The 15,114-nt window shown below is 39.5% G+C and overlaps 1 protein-coding gene across 5 annotated transcripts in view; it reads right to left on the bottom strand.

The window, feature by feature from the left end:
* The window catches only part of tenm1 (teneurin transmembrane protein 1), a 2,368,941-nt gene that overhangs the window by 82,203 nt on the left and 2,271,624 nt on the right, over positions 1–15,114 (bottom strand). For all 5 annotated transcript variants that reach the window (XM_072595290.1, XM_072595294.1, XM_072595295.1 and 2 more), the window contains one exon: positions 10,307–10,461. In XM_072595290.1, the coding sequence (XP_072451391.1) occupies positions 10,307–10,461 (155 nt within the window). The remainder of the gene's footprint in view (positions 1–10,306; positions 10,462–15,114) is intronic.

Raw genomic sequence — 15,114 nt, 5'->3', positions numbered from 1 at the left:
TTCTTTTCAATATTTATGCATCTTCTTGGTTAAAACTATACACGGAACTTAATGCATGGTCAGCGCATATATTGGAACACTGTACAATTTCATGACATGCCTGTGGTGAAGTATATTCTGGGAATCTTGTTCGGAATTCTTTGCCACAGAGGACCTTTTCTTAGCAGATGAACTCAGGGCACATATGAGAACTTAGGACTGGGACATGATAGCTATTAAAGAAACATGGCTGAGGGAGGCGTAGGATTTTCTGGGGTTCAGATGTTATAGGAAGGATAGAAATGGAGGCAAGAGAGTATGGGAAGTGGCATTTTTGATTAAGGAGTCCATTACTACTCAGAGAGTATATTTCTGAGGGATCATGCAGTGAAGCGTTATGGGTGGAACTCAGAAATAAGAAGGGTATGATCACCTTGATGGGATTATACTGTCGGCCCACCAATAGTCTAAAGGAAACTTTGGAACAAATATGGAGAGGCATCATAGAAATATTTAAGAATAGCTCTCTTGCAATAGTAGGGGACTTTAACTTTCCAAATGTAGACTGGGACTGCCATTGAGCCAAGGGCCTGGATGGGAAAGAATTTGTAATATTTGTTCAAGAGCATTTTCTTTATCAATACATAGATGTACCTACTAGAGAAGGAGCAAAGCTTGAACTTCTTTTGGGAAGTAAGGCAGGGCAAGTGGCTGAAGTGTTAGTGGGGAGCACTTTGGGATCAGTGATCATAATTTTATTAGTTTTACAATAGTCATGGAAAAAGATAGGGCTTGTATAAAAGTTAAAGTTCTTAATTGGAGTAAGGTAAATTTGATGGTATGAGATAGATCTTTCAAGAGTTGATTGACGTAGACTGTTTGCACGTAAAGGGACGTTTGGCAATTGGGAGGCGTTCAAAAGTGAGATAACAAGAGTTTAGAGCATTATGTTCCTGTACAGCGTAAGGTTGATAACTGCAGAGAATGTAACAAGGTAGCCTGGTGGATCTTACAGAATATGAGTTCCTATTGGTGCTGTTAATCTGGTTCCATTAGGGAGTCCTGGTTGATAGATAAAAATAGGACTGTCAGACATCCTGTTCACTCTGAGAGCTAGCTCTGAGGGAGCTGGATCAGTGTCAAGAACCTACAGTTCATGTAGATAAACTTCAAGTATATAAATGTGTAAAAAAAAAAGGTGACTTTGTGACAGGATACCAGCCTCCATGGAGTTATTTCAGTAAGAGTAGGGAACAATGGATGAATAAAGATATTGAGGCTCTGGTCAAGAATAAGAAGGAACCATATATAAACTATAGAAAAATAGAATCAAGTGAATCTCTTGAAAAGTGTAGGGGAATTCCTAAGAGGGAATTCAGTAAGGCAAAAAGGGGACGCAAGATAGCTTTGGCAGATAAGGTTAAGGATAATCCGAAAAGATTCTACAAGTACTTTAAGAGCAAAGGAACAACTAGGGACAGAATATGGCCCATTAAAGATCATCTATGTGTGGAACCACGGGAGATGGGAAAGATACTAAATGAATATTGCACATTCATTTTTACTGTGGAGAAAGCAGTGGGGGCTAGGGAAATTGAGGAATTAAAAACTGATGTCTGGAAAACAGTCCACATTACAGAAGTGGAAGTGCTGGAAGCCTTAAAAAACAGAAAGAAGAATAAATCTCCTGGACCTGATCAAGTATTGCAGGACCCCTAGAAGAGATATTTGTATCATCTACAGCCATCAGTAGATACTAGAGGACTGAAAAGTAGTTCATGTGGCTTTATTAGGAAATGCTGTAAGGAGAAGCCTGGGAATTATAGTCCTTGAGTCTGACATCAATGGTGGTTAAGTTATAAGAGAGAATTTATAAGAGATAGGACTTACTTGTGTTTGGAGAGGCAAGGCATGATTAGGGATAGTCAGCGTGGCTTGATGGGAAGGAAATTGTGATTCACAATCTTGATTTAGCTTTTTGAGGATATAACCAAAAAGATTGATGAGGCCAGCATGGTAGATGTTATCTACATGCATTTTAGTAAAGCCTTTGATTTGGATCCACACAATAAACTAATTCGCCAAGATAAATTATATGTTATTCAGGAAGAGCTTGCCAAATGAATATAAAATTGGCTTGACAATAGGAGTCAGATGGTGGTTGTGAGTTGTTTTTTGGACCGAAAGTTTGTGACCAGTAATGTTCCACAGGGATTGGCATTGTGTTCAGTTTTGTTCGTTATTTGTACGAACAATTTGGTTGAGAATTTAGGAGGCATGGTTAGCAAATTTGCAGATGACACTAATATTTTGGTAATGTCAATAGTGAAGAAGGTTATCTGAGATTTCAAATTGATTAATTGGGCCAATTGGCCAAACAGTGGCAGATGGAGTTTAATTTGCATAAATGTGATAAAACAAGGACAGGACCAATACAGTTAATGGTAAGGCTCTGGGTAGTGTTGGCAAACAGAGTGTGACGGGTTCAGGTGCATAGTTCTTTGCAAGTTGCATCACATGTAGACAGGGTGATTAAGAAGGTACTTAGCACCCTTGCTTTCATCACTCAAATCATTGAGTACAGGAGTTGGGACGTCATGTTGAGTTTGTACAGGACGTTGGCAAAGCCACTTTAGGAGGACTGTGTACAGTTCTGGTAGCCTTATTATGGGATACCAGAACTATTTTGTGAAATATTTATCAAAATATTTATCAGAATATTGCCAGGACTAGAGGGTTTGAGCTTTAAGGATAGGTTTGGACTTTTTTCACTGGTGCGTAGGAAGTTTAGAGGCAACCTTATAGAGGTTTACAATATCGTGAGGGGCATAGATAAGGTGAATGCAAAGGTGTTTTCCCTAGGTTGTGGATTCAAAACGAGGGGGCATATTTTAAGGTGACAGGAGAAATATTTAAAAGGGACCTTAGGGGCAGCTTTTTCATATAGAGGGTGGTTCATATGTGGAATGAACTATCAGAGGAAGTGGTAGATGCAGGTACAACATTTAAAAGGCATTTTGATAGGTACATGAATAGGGAAGGCTTAGAGGAATATGGGCCAAATGCAGGCCATTTTAGTTTGGAAAACATGGTTAGAATGGATGGGTTGGCCCAAAAGATTTGTTTCCGTGCTATACGACTTTATGACTCTAGGACAACTAGGTTGAATGATTAAGCTTACTCAAGGCTGAGACAGACAGATTTTTAATCAACTAGGAGAAAGTGAAGACTACAGATGATGGAGATCAGAGTCAAGAGTGGAGTGGTGGAAAAGCAAAGTTAGTCAGGCAGCATCTGAGGAGGAGGAGAGTCAACGTTTTGAGCATAAGTCCTTCATCAGGAATGAGGCTTGTGGGCCAAGGGGGCTGAGAGATGAATGGGAGGGGGGTAGGGCTGGGGTGAAGGTAGCTGAGAATGAGATAGGGAGATGAAGGTGGGGGTGAAGGTGATATGTCGGAGAGGAGGGTGGAGTGGGTAGATGGGAAAGAAGATGGACAGGTAGGACAAGTCAAAAGGGCGGTGCTGAGTTGGAAGGTTGGATCTGGGATAAGGTGGGGGGAGGGTAAATGAGGAAACTGGTGAAATCCACACTGATCCATGTGGTTGGAGAGTCCCAAGGTGGAAGATGAGGCATTCTTCCTCCAGGCATCAGGTGGTAACGGTTTGGCGATGGAGGAGGTCCAGGACCTGCATATCTTTGGAGAGTGGGATGGGGAGTTAAAGTGTTCAGTCACGGAGCGGTACTGTTATTTCATGCATGTGTCCCAGAGATGTTCTCTGAAGTGTTCTGCAAGTAGGTGTCCTGGTCTCCCCAATATAGAGGAGACCACATCGAGAGCAAGTGATACAGTAAATGACATATGTAGAAGTACAGGTAAATCTCTGATGGATATGGAAGTCTTCTTTGGGGTCTTGGATGGTGGTAAGGGGGGAGGCGTGGGTACAGGATTTGCAATACTTGTGGTGGCAGGGGAAGGTGCCGGTAGGGGAGGTGGAGTTGGTGGGTGAGTAGGGGGGGAGCAACCTGACAACAGAGTCGCGGAGGGTATGGTCATTAAAGAAAGTGGATATAGGTGGGGAGGGAAATATATCCCTGGTGGTGGGGTCTAACTGCAGTTGGCAGAAATGGTGGAGGATGATGCGATGTATCCGAAGGTGGGTGGGGTGGAAGGTGTGGACCAGGGAGGTTCTGTTGTTGTTGCGGTTGGAGGGGTGGGGTTCAAGGGCAGAGGTGCGGGAAGTGGATGAGATGGACTGGAGGGCATCATTGACCATTTGGGAGTGGAAATGGTGGTCTTTGAAGAAGGAGGCCATCTGTTATGTTCTGTGGTGGAATTGGTCTTCCTGGAAGCAGATGCGGTGGAGGTGGAGGATTTGAGAAAAGAGATGACGTTTTTAACAGGAGGCAGGGTGGGATGAGGTGTAGTCCAGGTATCTGTGGTGGGTTTGTAGTAGATGTCTGTGTTGAGTAGGTCACCGTTAATGGAGATGGAGAGGAGCAGGAAGGGGAGGGAGGTGTCTGAGATGATCCAGCTGAACTTAAGGTTGGGGTAGCATGTGTAAGTGAAGTTAATGAACTGTTCAACCTCCTTGTGAGAGAATGAGGTGGCATTGATACAGTCATCAATGTAACAGAGGAAAAGGTGCTGAATGGTGCCAGTGAAGCTGTGGAAGATGGATTGTTCCACGTACCTGACGAAGTGAGAAGTATAGCTCAGGCCTGTGCTGGTGCCCATAGCTACCCCTTTGATCTGGAGGAAGTGGGAAGATTCAAAGAAGAAATCATTGAGGGTGAGGACCATTTCAGTCAAATGAATGAGTGTCAATGAAAGGGTACTGGTTGGGATGACAGAGGGCTTGGAGGCCTTCATTATGGCAGATATATGTGTATAAAGTATCAAGGGTTATGAGGAAAAGAGAGAAAAGTGGAGTTGAGGATTATCAAATCAGCCACAATCTCATTGAATGGCAGAGCAGACTTGATGAGATGAATGGCCGACTTCTGTTTCATTGTCCTATGGTCTGTTCAGCAGCCTTTTCACATTGCTAATTGCTGTTTCCCAGTTACATGACATAGTAAGTTATGATTCCATTTATACCTATCCCTCTATTTAAATTCTCCATCAGCTATTGCCACAGTATGTTATACAAACAATTTGTCAGTTCTCTCAATCCATCTTCCTGTCACTTCAACAGTTTAACATTTGGTTTTCAGCTGAATGATTATTCTCCAAACCAAGAACAAGAAGGGTTCTAGGCAGATTCCTTTGAGTATTCCAACCTACCAATTTAACATCACTTTCTGAACAAATATCTACAACTTTCCAATTTTCTGTACACTTCTCACTCCTTTTTAGGTGCACATACAATTCTTATATCATCTTAAAAATGCATTTGCAATTGACAAAGTTTGGAAGAAATGAATAGTTATTGACAGTTCTCAGTTTCTGGAGTCAAGAATTGGGAGACATATTTAATGGGTAGCCAATTTGATATCATATCTTATACATGCTTAACTGAAGTCAAAATTACTCCAAATTAGTTTTAAATATTCTGCCTTCAAACCAGAGTAAATAAAATGAAATAGCATTGGTCTTTGAATGAACTGCTAGTTTTTTCCCTGATTGAGGCAGTCATTCAGACTGGTGCTTATTGCCACATGTATTGGGAGTACTTGATACTTCATTCATAAAACTATTTATCAGACCTGATTTTAGAAACTGACACTAGAATAAATGAAATGAGCTATCACTGTGAAAGTTCATCCTACGCATGCACACTTGCAGTAGGAGTTACTGGATGCTGATCAGGATGGGAACCCAAGCAGATTTATTCTCTCTCTCCTCCAGCACGCACAGTTACTATGATTGTAGGGTCCCACCCTCGCTCTGATGGAGATTAACTGGCTAAGTACAGACAAAGTATTGAATTTGGAATCAAGCGTTATAGACTTGGCCAATTTGAACATTTTGAAGACAGTTATCCACATTGAAAAGCTTTTTTGGATCCTAAATAGTGGAATTACAACAAATCAATGTAAGTGTTTAAAAAATCAATGCCTTCCCATATTCAACTTGACACCTGCCCCTCTTATAGCTACTCACTCTTTTCTCTGGTGGCTAGTCAGGTTATGCATTCATTGTGGTTGGTAGCCTGCCAAAAGATGTTTGTAATTCAAGTCACTTTATCATAAGTGAATTCACTTAGTCCTTCTGGTTTGCCTGGCTACAGTTCGAAAGCCAGTGATATATCACTCAAAGAGGATAGATTTCAGCATATACTTGACACATGAAAAGTTACATTTAATCATCAGCATTGTGAAATTATGCTCCAGTTAAATTAATTTATACGAGCACTATAGACCAGTAAAGCCTTAGGTTCAATTTCAGACTGTGCTGAGTTAGCTGATCTCAGCCAGGCAATGAGAGCATCATACAACACAGAATGCAATTTGGTCCATTGTGTTTCTACCAGCTGTTAAAAAGAGCAAGCCAATTTTTTCCATGTCCACCACTTTTCCCCTTTTGCCCTGATATTAAAAGAAAACGTGAAAAAAGATTTATCTCGTTCCCTTTGAAGGTCGGGGAATGGTTGAAGCTGGTCCTATTCTCATTTCAGGCAATATGTTCCAGGGCTATAACAACTCAGTGACTGAAACCTTCTTCCTGATATTGGGGCCCCAGGCTTAAGGATGGGTTACACAAGCCTATGCATTCTGCACTTGATTTCTACAGATAATGCATTGTAGAGAGTCTTTGAGCATGTTGCATGACACTACTTTGAGTTTGGTGAGATACAAGCATCCTGTTGAATCAGACCCCAGCAAAAGGGGATGAAAACTAGAGAAAATTGACTCAGAGGAAGAAAAGAATAGTTGACAAGATGAGATCAAGTTGGAGATTTCTTCCAAGTGATACAATTAGCAACATTTTATACCTGATATATAGGAAGACACAGTTTTATAATACTTTGAATACAGAAAAACACAAACCACTAAAATAGCAAATGAAAACTCACAATAAAAACAACTATTCATTATTGATGTTTATAAATGGGTGATTCTAGGTTGGCATCAGCTATATATCCCAGACTATTTTTCCTTCCAGTGAATTCCAGGAAATAAAAAATTGGGCATGTTACTTTACTGGGCCTTTTGCACCTGTGTCGGCTTATTTCATTTTGTTTGTTTCACATCATTGACCAACATTAAAATGCTTAACTGTTCTGCTGGTGTCACCATGTTTGCATTTTAAAGACATTCCTTGGAGATAAAAACATGTTAATTAACTCACCTCAACACAGAAAAATTGGACAAAGCTCCTGCTGAATTCTTGCTCAGAGATAAAACAACTGCACATAACAACCTTTGCACCACTTTTAGTCGAGTACAATGAAAGGACGATAACTGGTTTGTGAGCAACCAAAAACAGGACTAAAATAAATGCAATGCTACAAAATACACTCAAAACCCTGAATATCAGAGATTATAATACATTCTTTGACTATGCCATGAGGAGACTTGCTCTTGTCTTAAATATTTTTTTTTCTGCAGCTACACACGACCCATATATGGTTCCTCTTTATGCACCTTACCATAACCTAAATATAAATGTGAATGGAAATTGGGAATTTTTAGGAGTCCACTGGTAGCCATTTACAATAGGTACCTTAAATATTTAAATAAAAAAACTAGGATTTTTTTTCACATTAATTTTCATAAATTGGACAATGGTGATGTGTGCAAACATTAGGATTCGACAGTAAGTACTAAGTTTTAGAGAAATATTAATTTGTAACCTTCTATGAAACCAGAAGCAATATCAATTTTTCCATAACTACATATTGATCATAATTCTGCCATCAGCAACTTCCTGTCTTCTGCTGTTGCTTGCTCCACACCACTCCTGGGCATATCTTTCACTTCTTCACTTGTGCCATTACCACCTTCCTTTTATCTGGCACCATCACCTCTTTGGTCATGTAATCTCTCCTGTTTTCCACCTTATAAAAACTGTCCTTTCATTCTTATTCTTTATCCCCTCTTTTTCTGCCTCTGTACTTACAGCCATACAGATGTACAGCACGGAAAAAGACCATTCGGTCCAACTTGCCCATGCCAACCAGATATCCCAACCCAATCTAGTCCCACCTGCCAGCACCTGGCCCATATTCCTCCAAACCCTTCCTATTGATATATCCATTCAGATGCCTTTTAAATGTTGCAATTGTACCAGCCTCTACCAATTCCTCTGGCAGCTCATTTCATACATGTTCCACCCTCTGTGTGAAAACGTTGCCACTTAGCTCTTTTTTATATCTTTCTCCTCTCACCCTAAATCCTCTAGTTCCAGACTCCCCCACGCAAAAAAGACTTTTCCTATTTATCCTATCCATGCCCCTCATGATTTTATAAACCTCTATAAAGTCACCCCTCAGCCTCCGATGCTCCAGGGAAAACAGCCTCAGCCTATTCAGCCTCTCTCTATAGCTCAAATCCTCTAACCCTGGCAACGCCCTTGTAAATCTTTTCGGAACCCTTTCAAGTTTCACAACATCTTTCCTATAGGCTGGAGACCAGAGTTGCATGCAATATTCCAAAAGTGACCTAACCAATGTCCTGTACAGCCGCAACATGACCTCCCAACTCCTGTACTCAATACTCTGAATAATAAAGGAAAGCATACCAAACGCCTTCTTCACTATCCTATCTACCTGCAAGGAGCTATGAACTTACACTCCAAGGTCCCTTTGTTCAGCAACACTCCTTCGGACCTTACCATTAAGTGCATAAGTCCTGCTAAGATTTGCTTTCCCAAAATGCAGCACCTCGCATTTATCTGAATTAAACTCCATCTGCCACTTCTCAGCCCATTGGCCCATCTCATCAAGATCCCTTTGCAATCTGAGGTAACTTTCTTCGCTGTCCACTATACCTTTAATTTTAGTGTCATCTGCAAACTTACTAACTATACCTCTTATGCTCACATCCAAATCATTTATGTCAATGATGAAAAATAGTGGACATAGCACCGATCCTTGTGGCACTTCACTGGTCACAGGCCTTCAGTTTGAAAAACAACCCTCCACCACTGCCCTCTGTCTTCTACCTTGGAGCCAGTTCTGTATCAAAATGGCTAGTTCTCCCTGTATTACATGAGATCCAGCTTATGAACCAGTCTTCCATGGGGAACTTTATTGGACCTTGTACTGAAGTTCAAATAGATCACGTCCACCATTCTGCCTTCATCAATCCTCTTTGTTACTTCTTCAAAAAACTCAATCAAGTTTGTGAGACATGATTTCCCACTCACAAAGCCATGTTGACTATCCCTAATCAGTCCTTGCCTTTCCAAATACATGTACATCTGTCCCTCAGGATTCTCTCCAACAACTTGCCCACCACCGCCACCTTTCTTAAACTGTGGTACTATGTTAGCCAACTACTTGGTTTAAACTTATTCCATCTTCAGCAGTTCTGATGAAAGGTTATCGATCTGAAATGTCAACATTATTTCTCTCCCCACAGTCATGCTGAATACTTCTAGAATCTTCTGTTCTTGTTTCCTATTTCCTTTTGGGACTTATCTTTGGCTGTCCCGACCAGCCCTATATTTCCTAAGTAAGTGTGTCACAGGTGTTGACAGCAAAGGCAAACAGCATTAATAATGTCTGAGGTCTAATTTCAAGTTAGACTTGAACTTCTTAATTGCACCTCATCATGGTTACAGAGTAACAATTCTAGGTCTATGATCTTGCTGCTATTTTGTACAACGATGTGGCAGTGCCAGTCTTGGACTGAGGTGGACAAAGTCAGAAGTCATACAACACCAGGTTATAGTCCCACGGATTCATTTGAAATCACAAACTTTCAGAGTGCAACTCCAGCTCACTGTACCCAACAAAGGGGATGCGTTCCAAAAGTTTGTGATTTCAAATAAACTCATGGGACTACAATCTGGTGTCATGTGACTTCTGACTTTGTACAATATCTCAAAATTTACAAAGAACAATACAGCACAGGAACAAGCTCTTCAACTCACAAAGACTGCACAGATTTTCAATCTTTATTTAGATTTGCTATGTTTTGCCCATACACGCTTTCTACTCCTCTGTTCGCCACCCGTTCATGTGTCTATCAAGATATGTCTTAAACATTGCTAATGTGCCTGCTTCCACTACCTCCACTGGCCAGTGTGATCCAGACACCTACCACCCTCTGTGTGAAAGATTTTTCCGACACTTCTCACCTAAACTTACCCCTCTCAACTTGAACCTATGTCCTCTTGTCGTTGACTTTTCCATTCTGGGAAAAACTCTCTGCAATTACCTGGGAAATATCCATGACTGAGTCGCAACTCAAAGGTTGTGTCGACGTTAGACCATTGGAACCAATTATTGTTGTGATCACACCATCCTGATCAATCTTTCGAATGGTGGTTCCATCCACAAAGAAGATGAATCCATACTTATCAACAGCGATCCCTATTTGGAAATGACAGTACAAAGATATTTTAAAAAATTGAAAAAAGTTGGTAAAGAAATGAACAACTTCATTTATATAATGCCATTAAAGCTCTCAGGGCATTCCAAAGCTCCTCAAAGCTAATTATATACTCGCACAACGTAGTTGCTGTTGTACTAGATGTATATTCGCAGCAATTTGCACATATACCATAAACAGCTATGAGGTAGGTCCACAACTAATCAGCTTTGTGTTGGGTTAGTTGAGGAAAAAGTATAATTTGCATATCTAGGGAACTTGACTGGTGCTTTTGTGTCTAAGAGGTAAGGACTGGCATTTCCAACAGTACTGTATTCAAGTGTCAGCTTAACTCTGTAATCAAGCCTTTGGAATGGAGCTTCAATTTGGAATGTTTGGATTCAGGTTACAGTTCGCTCCAAACCAAGGGAAGCTCTCTCTACACTGTCAAACACTTGCAGGGTAAGCAACAGTTATAACTCCTCCCATTAAACACTCTCATATCAAAAACAGCACACATGAGAGACAGGGAAAATGTAAGTAGCAGTAATATGAAGAATTAGTAAAATTGCTGCAAGTTAATTAAATATGCTATCCAACTTGCTGTCCGTATCAACACTGCACAAGAGACAGTGGCAATTTCCAAACCATAATTAGATATAATTATCTACACTGTACAATACTACAAGTGTGTTTTGGATAAACATGAATTATTCCTAATTGCAGGCAAGAACAAATTCAGGTTACTAAACTGCATTTTCAATGCTGACAACTGCTCTCATTCATAATAATTTCCTGCTTTAATTTTTGCAGAATATGCTTTTCAGTATTTTGCTTCTAATGTAAGCCTTGTGCAACAAATTTGATATAACATTCAATAGTTTTCCTCAATGTTGATCTATTTCTGAACTTTATGGTTATTTTATTTTGGGAACTGAAATTTTAAAGCTAATAAAAATAAGAATGTATTCCATAGCTAATTTACTTTTTAAACAGCACTCGGTCTCATAAATAGTACATTAGTAGTAATTGTCAGCATTGAATCTTAAACATTTGGAGATTTTATGCATCACATCTTGACTTAAAATAATTAGCTATTTTTTCATTTTCTTCATCGTATTCTGTTTGTCCATTACCATCAGCCATTCTCAGTGCTAACAATGTCATATGTAAATGAGGAGATTGTGGATCATCCTCCACAGCAGAGATAAAACATATAAATTAACCTTTAACCTTGTCGGAGTAGTACAGGGGGAGCACAGCACCATGAAAGAGATATTCTCAAAGAGATATTAAATTGAGATCCTGGTTGAAACTTCCCTCTCCTGTAAAATGGCAGAGATGACAATGGAAAAAGCAGATAATTGGGCAAACACAGAAAATGCTGGAATGTCAGCAGATTTAGCAGTAGCTATAGAGAAAGAAACAGTTAATTTTTCGAGTTTAATATGACTTTTCCTCATTTAATCCCAATTGACCCATTGAGTCCACACTGACCCTCTGAACAATATCTAACCCAGTCACCCACCCTGTCCCTGTAACCCTGCATTTACCATGGCTAATCCACTCTGACTGCATATCCCTGGAAACAATAGGGCACCTTAGCATGGCCAATCCACTGAACCTGCGCACTTTTGGAATGTGGGAGGAAACCCAAACAGACACAGGGAGAATGTGTAAACTCCACACGGACAGCCACCCAAGGTTGGAATTGAACCCGAGTCCCTGGGCACTGTGAGGCAGCAGTTTTAACCATTGTGCCAATGTGCTGCCCCCAAATGTTCTAAAGAAAATTGAAATAAAAATAAGAAAATGGTGGAGACAATTAATAAATCACATAGCATCCAGTTCAGACAAAAAGTCAAAGACTCAAAATGTTAACACTGTTTCTGACAGAGGCTGCCTGATCTGTTATCTCCAGCATTTTCTGCTTCTACTTACATTAGTGTATTTCTTGCTAAAGTTACACAGGTTGATTTCAAACTTTTAAGTGTTAACACCAAACTAGCCCTGTCAGCTGTGCCTCTTCTCTAATCTCTTTACTTCAAGTGTCTCTTGTAGACTGGCATATTTTTGACCAATTTTAGCAATGCTCTTAAAAATGATTATTGACTTTGCTATCAATCTGACCAGTTGGACAGCAATAACATTCAATGAGGAGTCTCTAACAGTCTAACAATACAAAATGAATTATTACAAAATCAACACAGGAACAAGCTTCTCTGAAGCCTTTCCCAGTAGTTGTATCTGTTCTTAACTTTTGATTTTTTTTTGAGTGGAAAAGCATGAAACCTGATTGGTAATAATTGAAAAAACAGTTTGAAACCAGAAGCATAATTATGGATTGAGTGGCAATATTGAGAAGTGGGAATACTGTCTCATAAAGATAGCTGAATTTCATCCAGATGGAAAAATCTCTTTGATCAAATCTCACCAGCAAACTGAGTATTCCAAGTTAACAATGCAGTGGGCACCACTCACAACTGCAAAGAGTTACATGGGGTTAATCAAAAACTTTGGGAAGCCTAATGTTAGTATGCTACTATAAACTATGGTACATATACCCCTGGAAAGAAAAGGAATTTTCATGTTCAGCATTGCCATTCAGTCATCAACTAGACCTGCCTTAGGATAATAAAACTAAAAGTTTGGCTGTCAATACACCTGGATGCAAGAGCTGGAAATCTCACTGCTTGATTTGAAATTTGTAAAGCCTTGTTTGTGTTACTGAAAGCATCAAGTAGAGAAAAACTAATGCATTTGCACTGATGTTTTTATTGGCAGTACAATGATCAACTTATTTTAAACAGTTGCAAATTCACAGTTAAACTATTCATTTACATGTATTAGTTATTAAACCATGGATATAGGTATTCTATTTGCTGTATTTTAAATGTCAGTTGGGTGAGTTCTTGCTACAGTAAGCAAGAACACAACGTTTAGTTCCACAATTAGTTAGCACTGAGTCTGAAACAAATTGAATGGGCAATGGTTAGAGAACTCGAGATTTGCACTGAACAATGAGTCTGTTCAAGCAGCTGTGTTGACACTTAAGGAACAGATTAAGCAAATGAATCAATGTACATTGGATGAAATGTAAGTTAATTCTTCTTTACACACATTAATTGGTGAAAAACTGTGCAGCAGAATATTAATAATGACCATAATAATGCAGGTATATGAGATACTGTTTTAACTAAGCCATTGATAGCAGAGGGATTTCACAAACTGTTAGAAGAAATGGCAGAAAAGTGTTGAAATGTACAAATAGATGCTAATATTCCAAAGAAACATAACATGAACATACAGTTGGTCTGGTAGCATCTGTGGGAAAGAAATAGAGTTAACTTTTCAAGTCCGATTTGACTCTGTTTCAGCTCTGACTCATCTTTCACAGATGTTGCCAGAGTTTCTCAAGCATTCTATGTTTCAGTTTTCCATCATTTATGGTGTTTTTGCTTTTACAACACAAACATAGTCTGAATTGTCAAGTCTCTGTCTAATCATTCACTTGCATTCTCTGGATCAAAAAAAAGCATAATTTAGCAAGTTCAAAAGCTGATAACAGGATGATTGAAAGTTGTGTTAGCTAGGGCCACATCACTAGGGCCATTCTATCGTGTATACTACAACTTGGAAATGTACAGTTACATATGATTCACTCATAAAATATGCGATGTGAGAATTTGATCAAGAGACTTATATGAAATAAAGGTTTATAAATCAACTGTATTTTACTGTGAATTTGGATACAGCTCAAGAAGAGTGTGGGCCAACCTTAGAAAACAACCTAAGAAACACTTTTAAAGGAATCCTAATGAACAATAAAAATCAGAGCAAGCTTTTCAGTCAAACAATAAGCTGATGAATACATGGAAATATTAAACAGAGATAAATACAGAGTTTATTGTCTTGAGCCAATAGAGGATGCTCAATGGATTTCAGCAGGCACATTCACAGTCCAAGAGTAGGTAAGCTAGATATAATTATTGACATGGAAACCATCAGACATCTGAATGTCCCAACTACAAGTTACATTGCAACTGGATATATGTAAGTAAGTTAAAAATGTATAAGTTATTCACACAACTAGCTTCACATTTGAGCTTGAAGTTATGTCAGAACATCAAGCTTTTTTTGGAGAATAGGAGTTTGATTATCTTCCAGACAGTAACAGAGAAAACTAGTCCAGAAACAAACCATTGGCAACCAACTGTTCATGGGTAAGTGGTATAAGATTCATTGGGCTTCCTAGAATAAATCCAACAAAGACAAAGAAGTGACCACAACTGTGCTGCCAGCTACCAGTATTGTGTTGAAGGATGGTCAGACCAAACATTTAGCAAGTTGGGCCAGAACTTGGGCGCTGTTTTCATTTCATAATCATGTCTTATTTACTAGTGTATGGCAAAGAAGTATTCACTCAAGTTTCCTTTTGGAGAGATACATTGGAAAGAATGTGTCAGGGACACTTTGTAATGCCACGTGTCCAGTAGAGCTCAGTAAGCAGTGTCATGGCCAGAGATCTCAAAAGAGATTGAAGACATTGTGAGATCTGCATCTATACGGGATGACGGGCTTTTGCCCGAAACGTCGATTTCGCTGCTCGTTGGATGCTGCCTGAACTGCTGTGCTCTTCCAGCACCATTAATCCA

Source organism: Chiloscyllium punctatum, chromosome 25 (genome assembly GCF_047496795.1).
Source record: "Chiloscyllium punctatum isolate Juve2018m chromosome 25, sChiPun1.3, whole genome shotgun sequence".
Lineage (NCBI taxonomy): Eukaryota > Metazoa > Chordata > Chondrichthyes > Orectolobiformes > Hemiscylliidae > Chiloscyllium > Chiloscyllium punctatum.
This window is presented reverse-complemented; position numbering and strand designations above follow the sequence as displayed.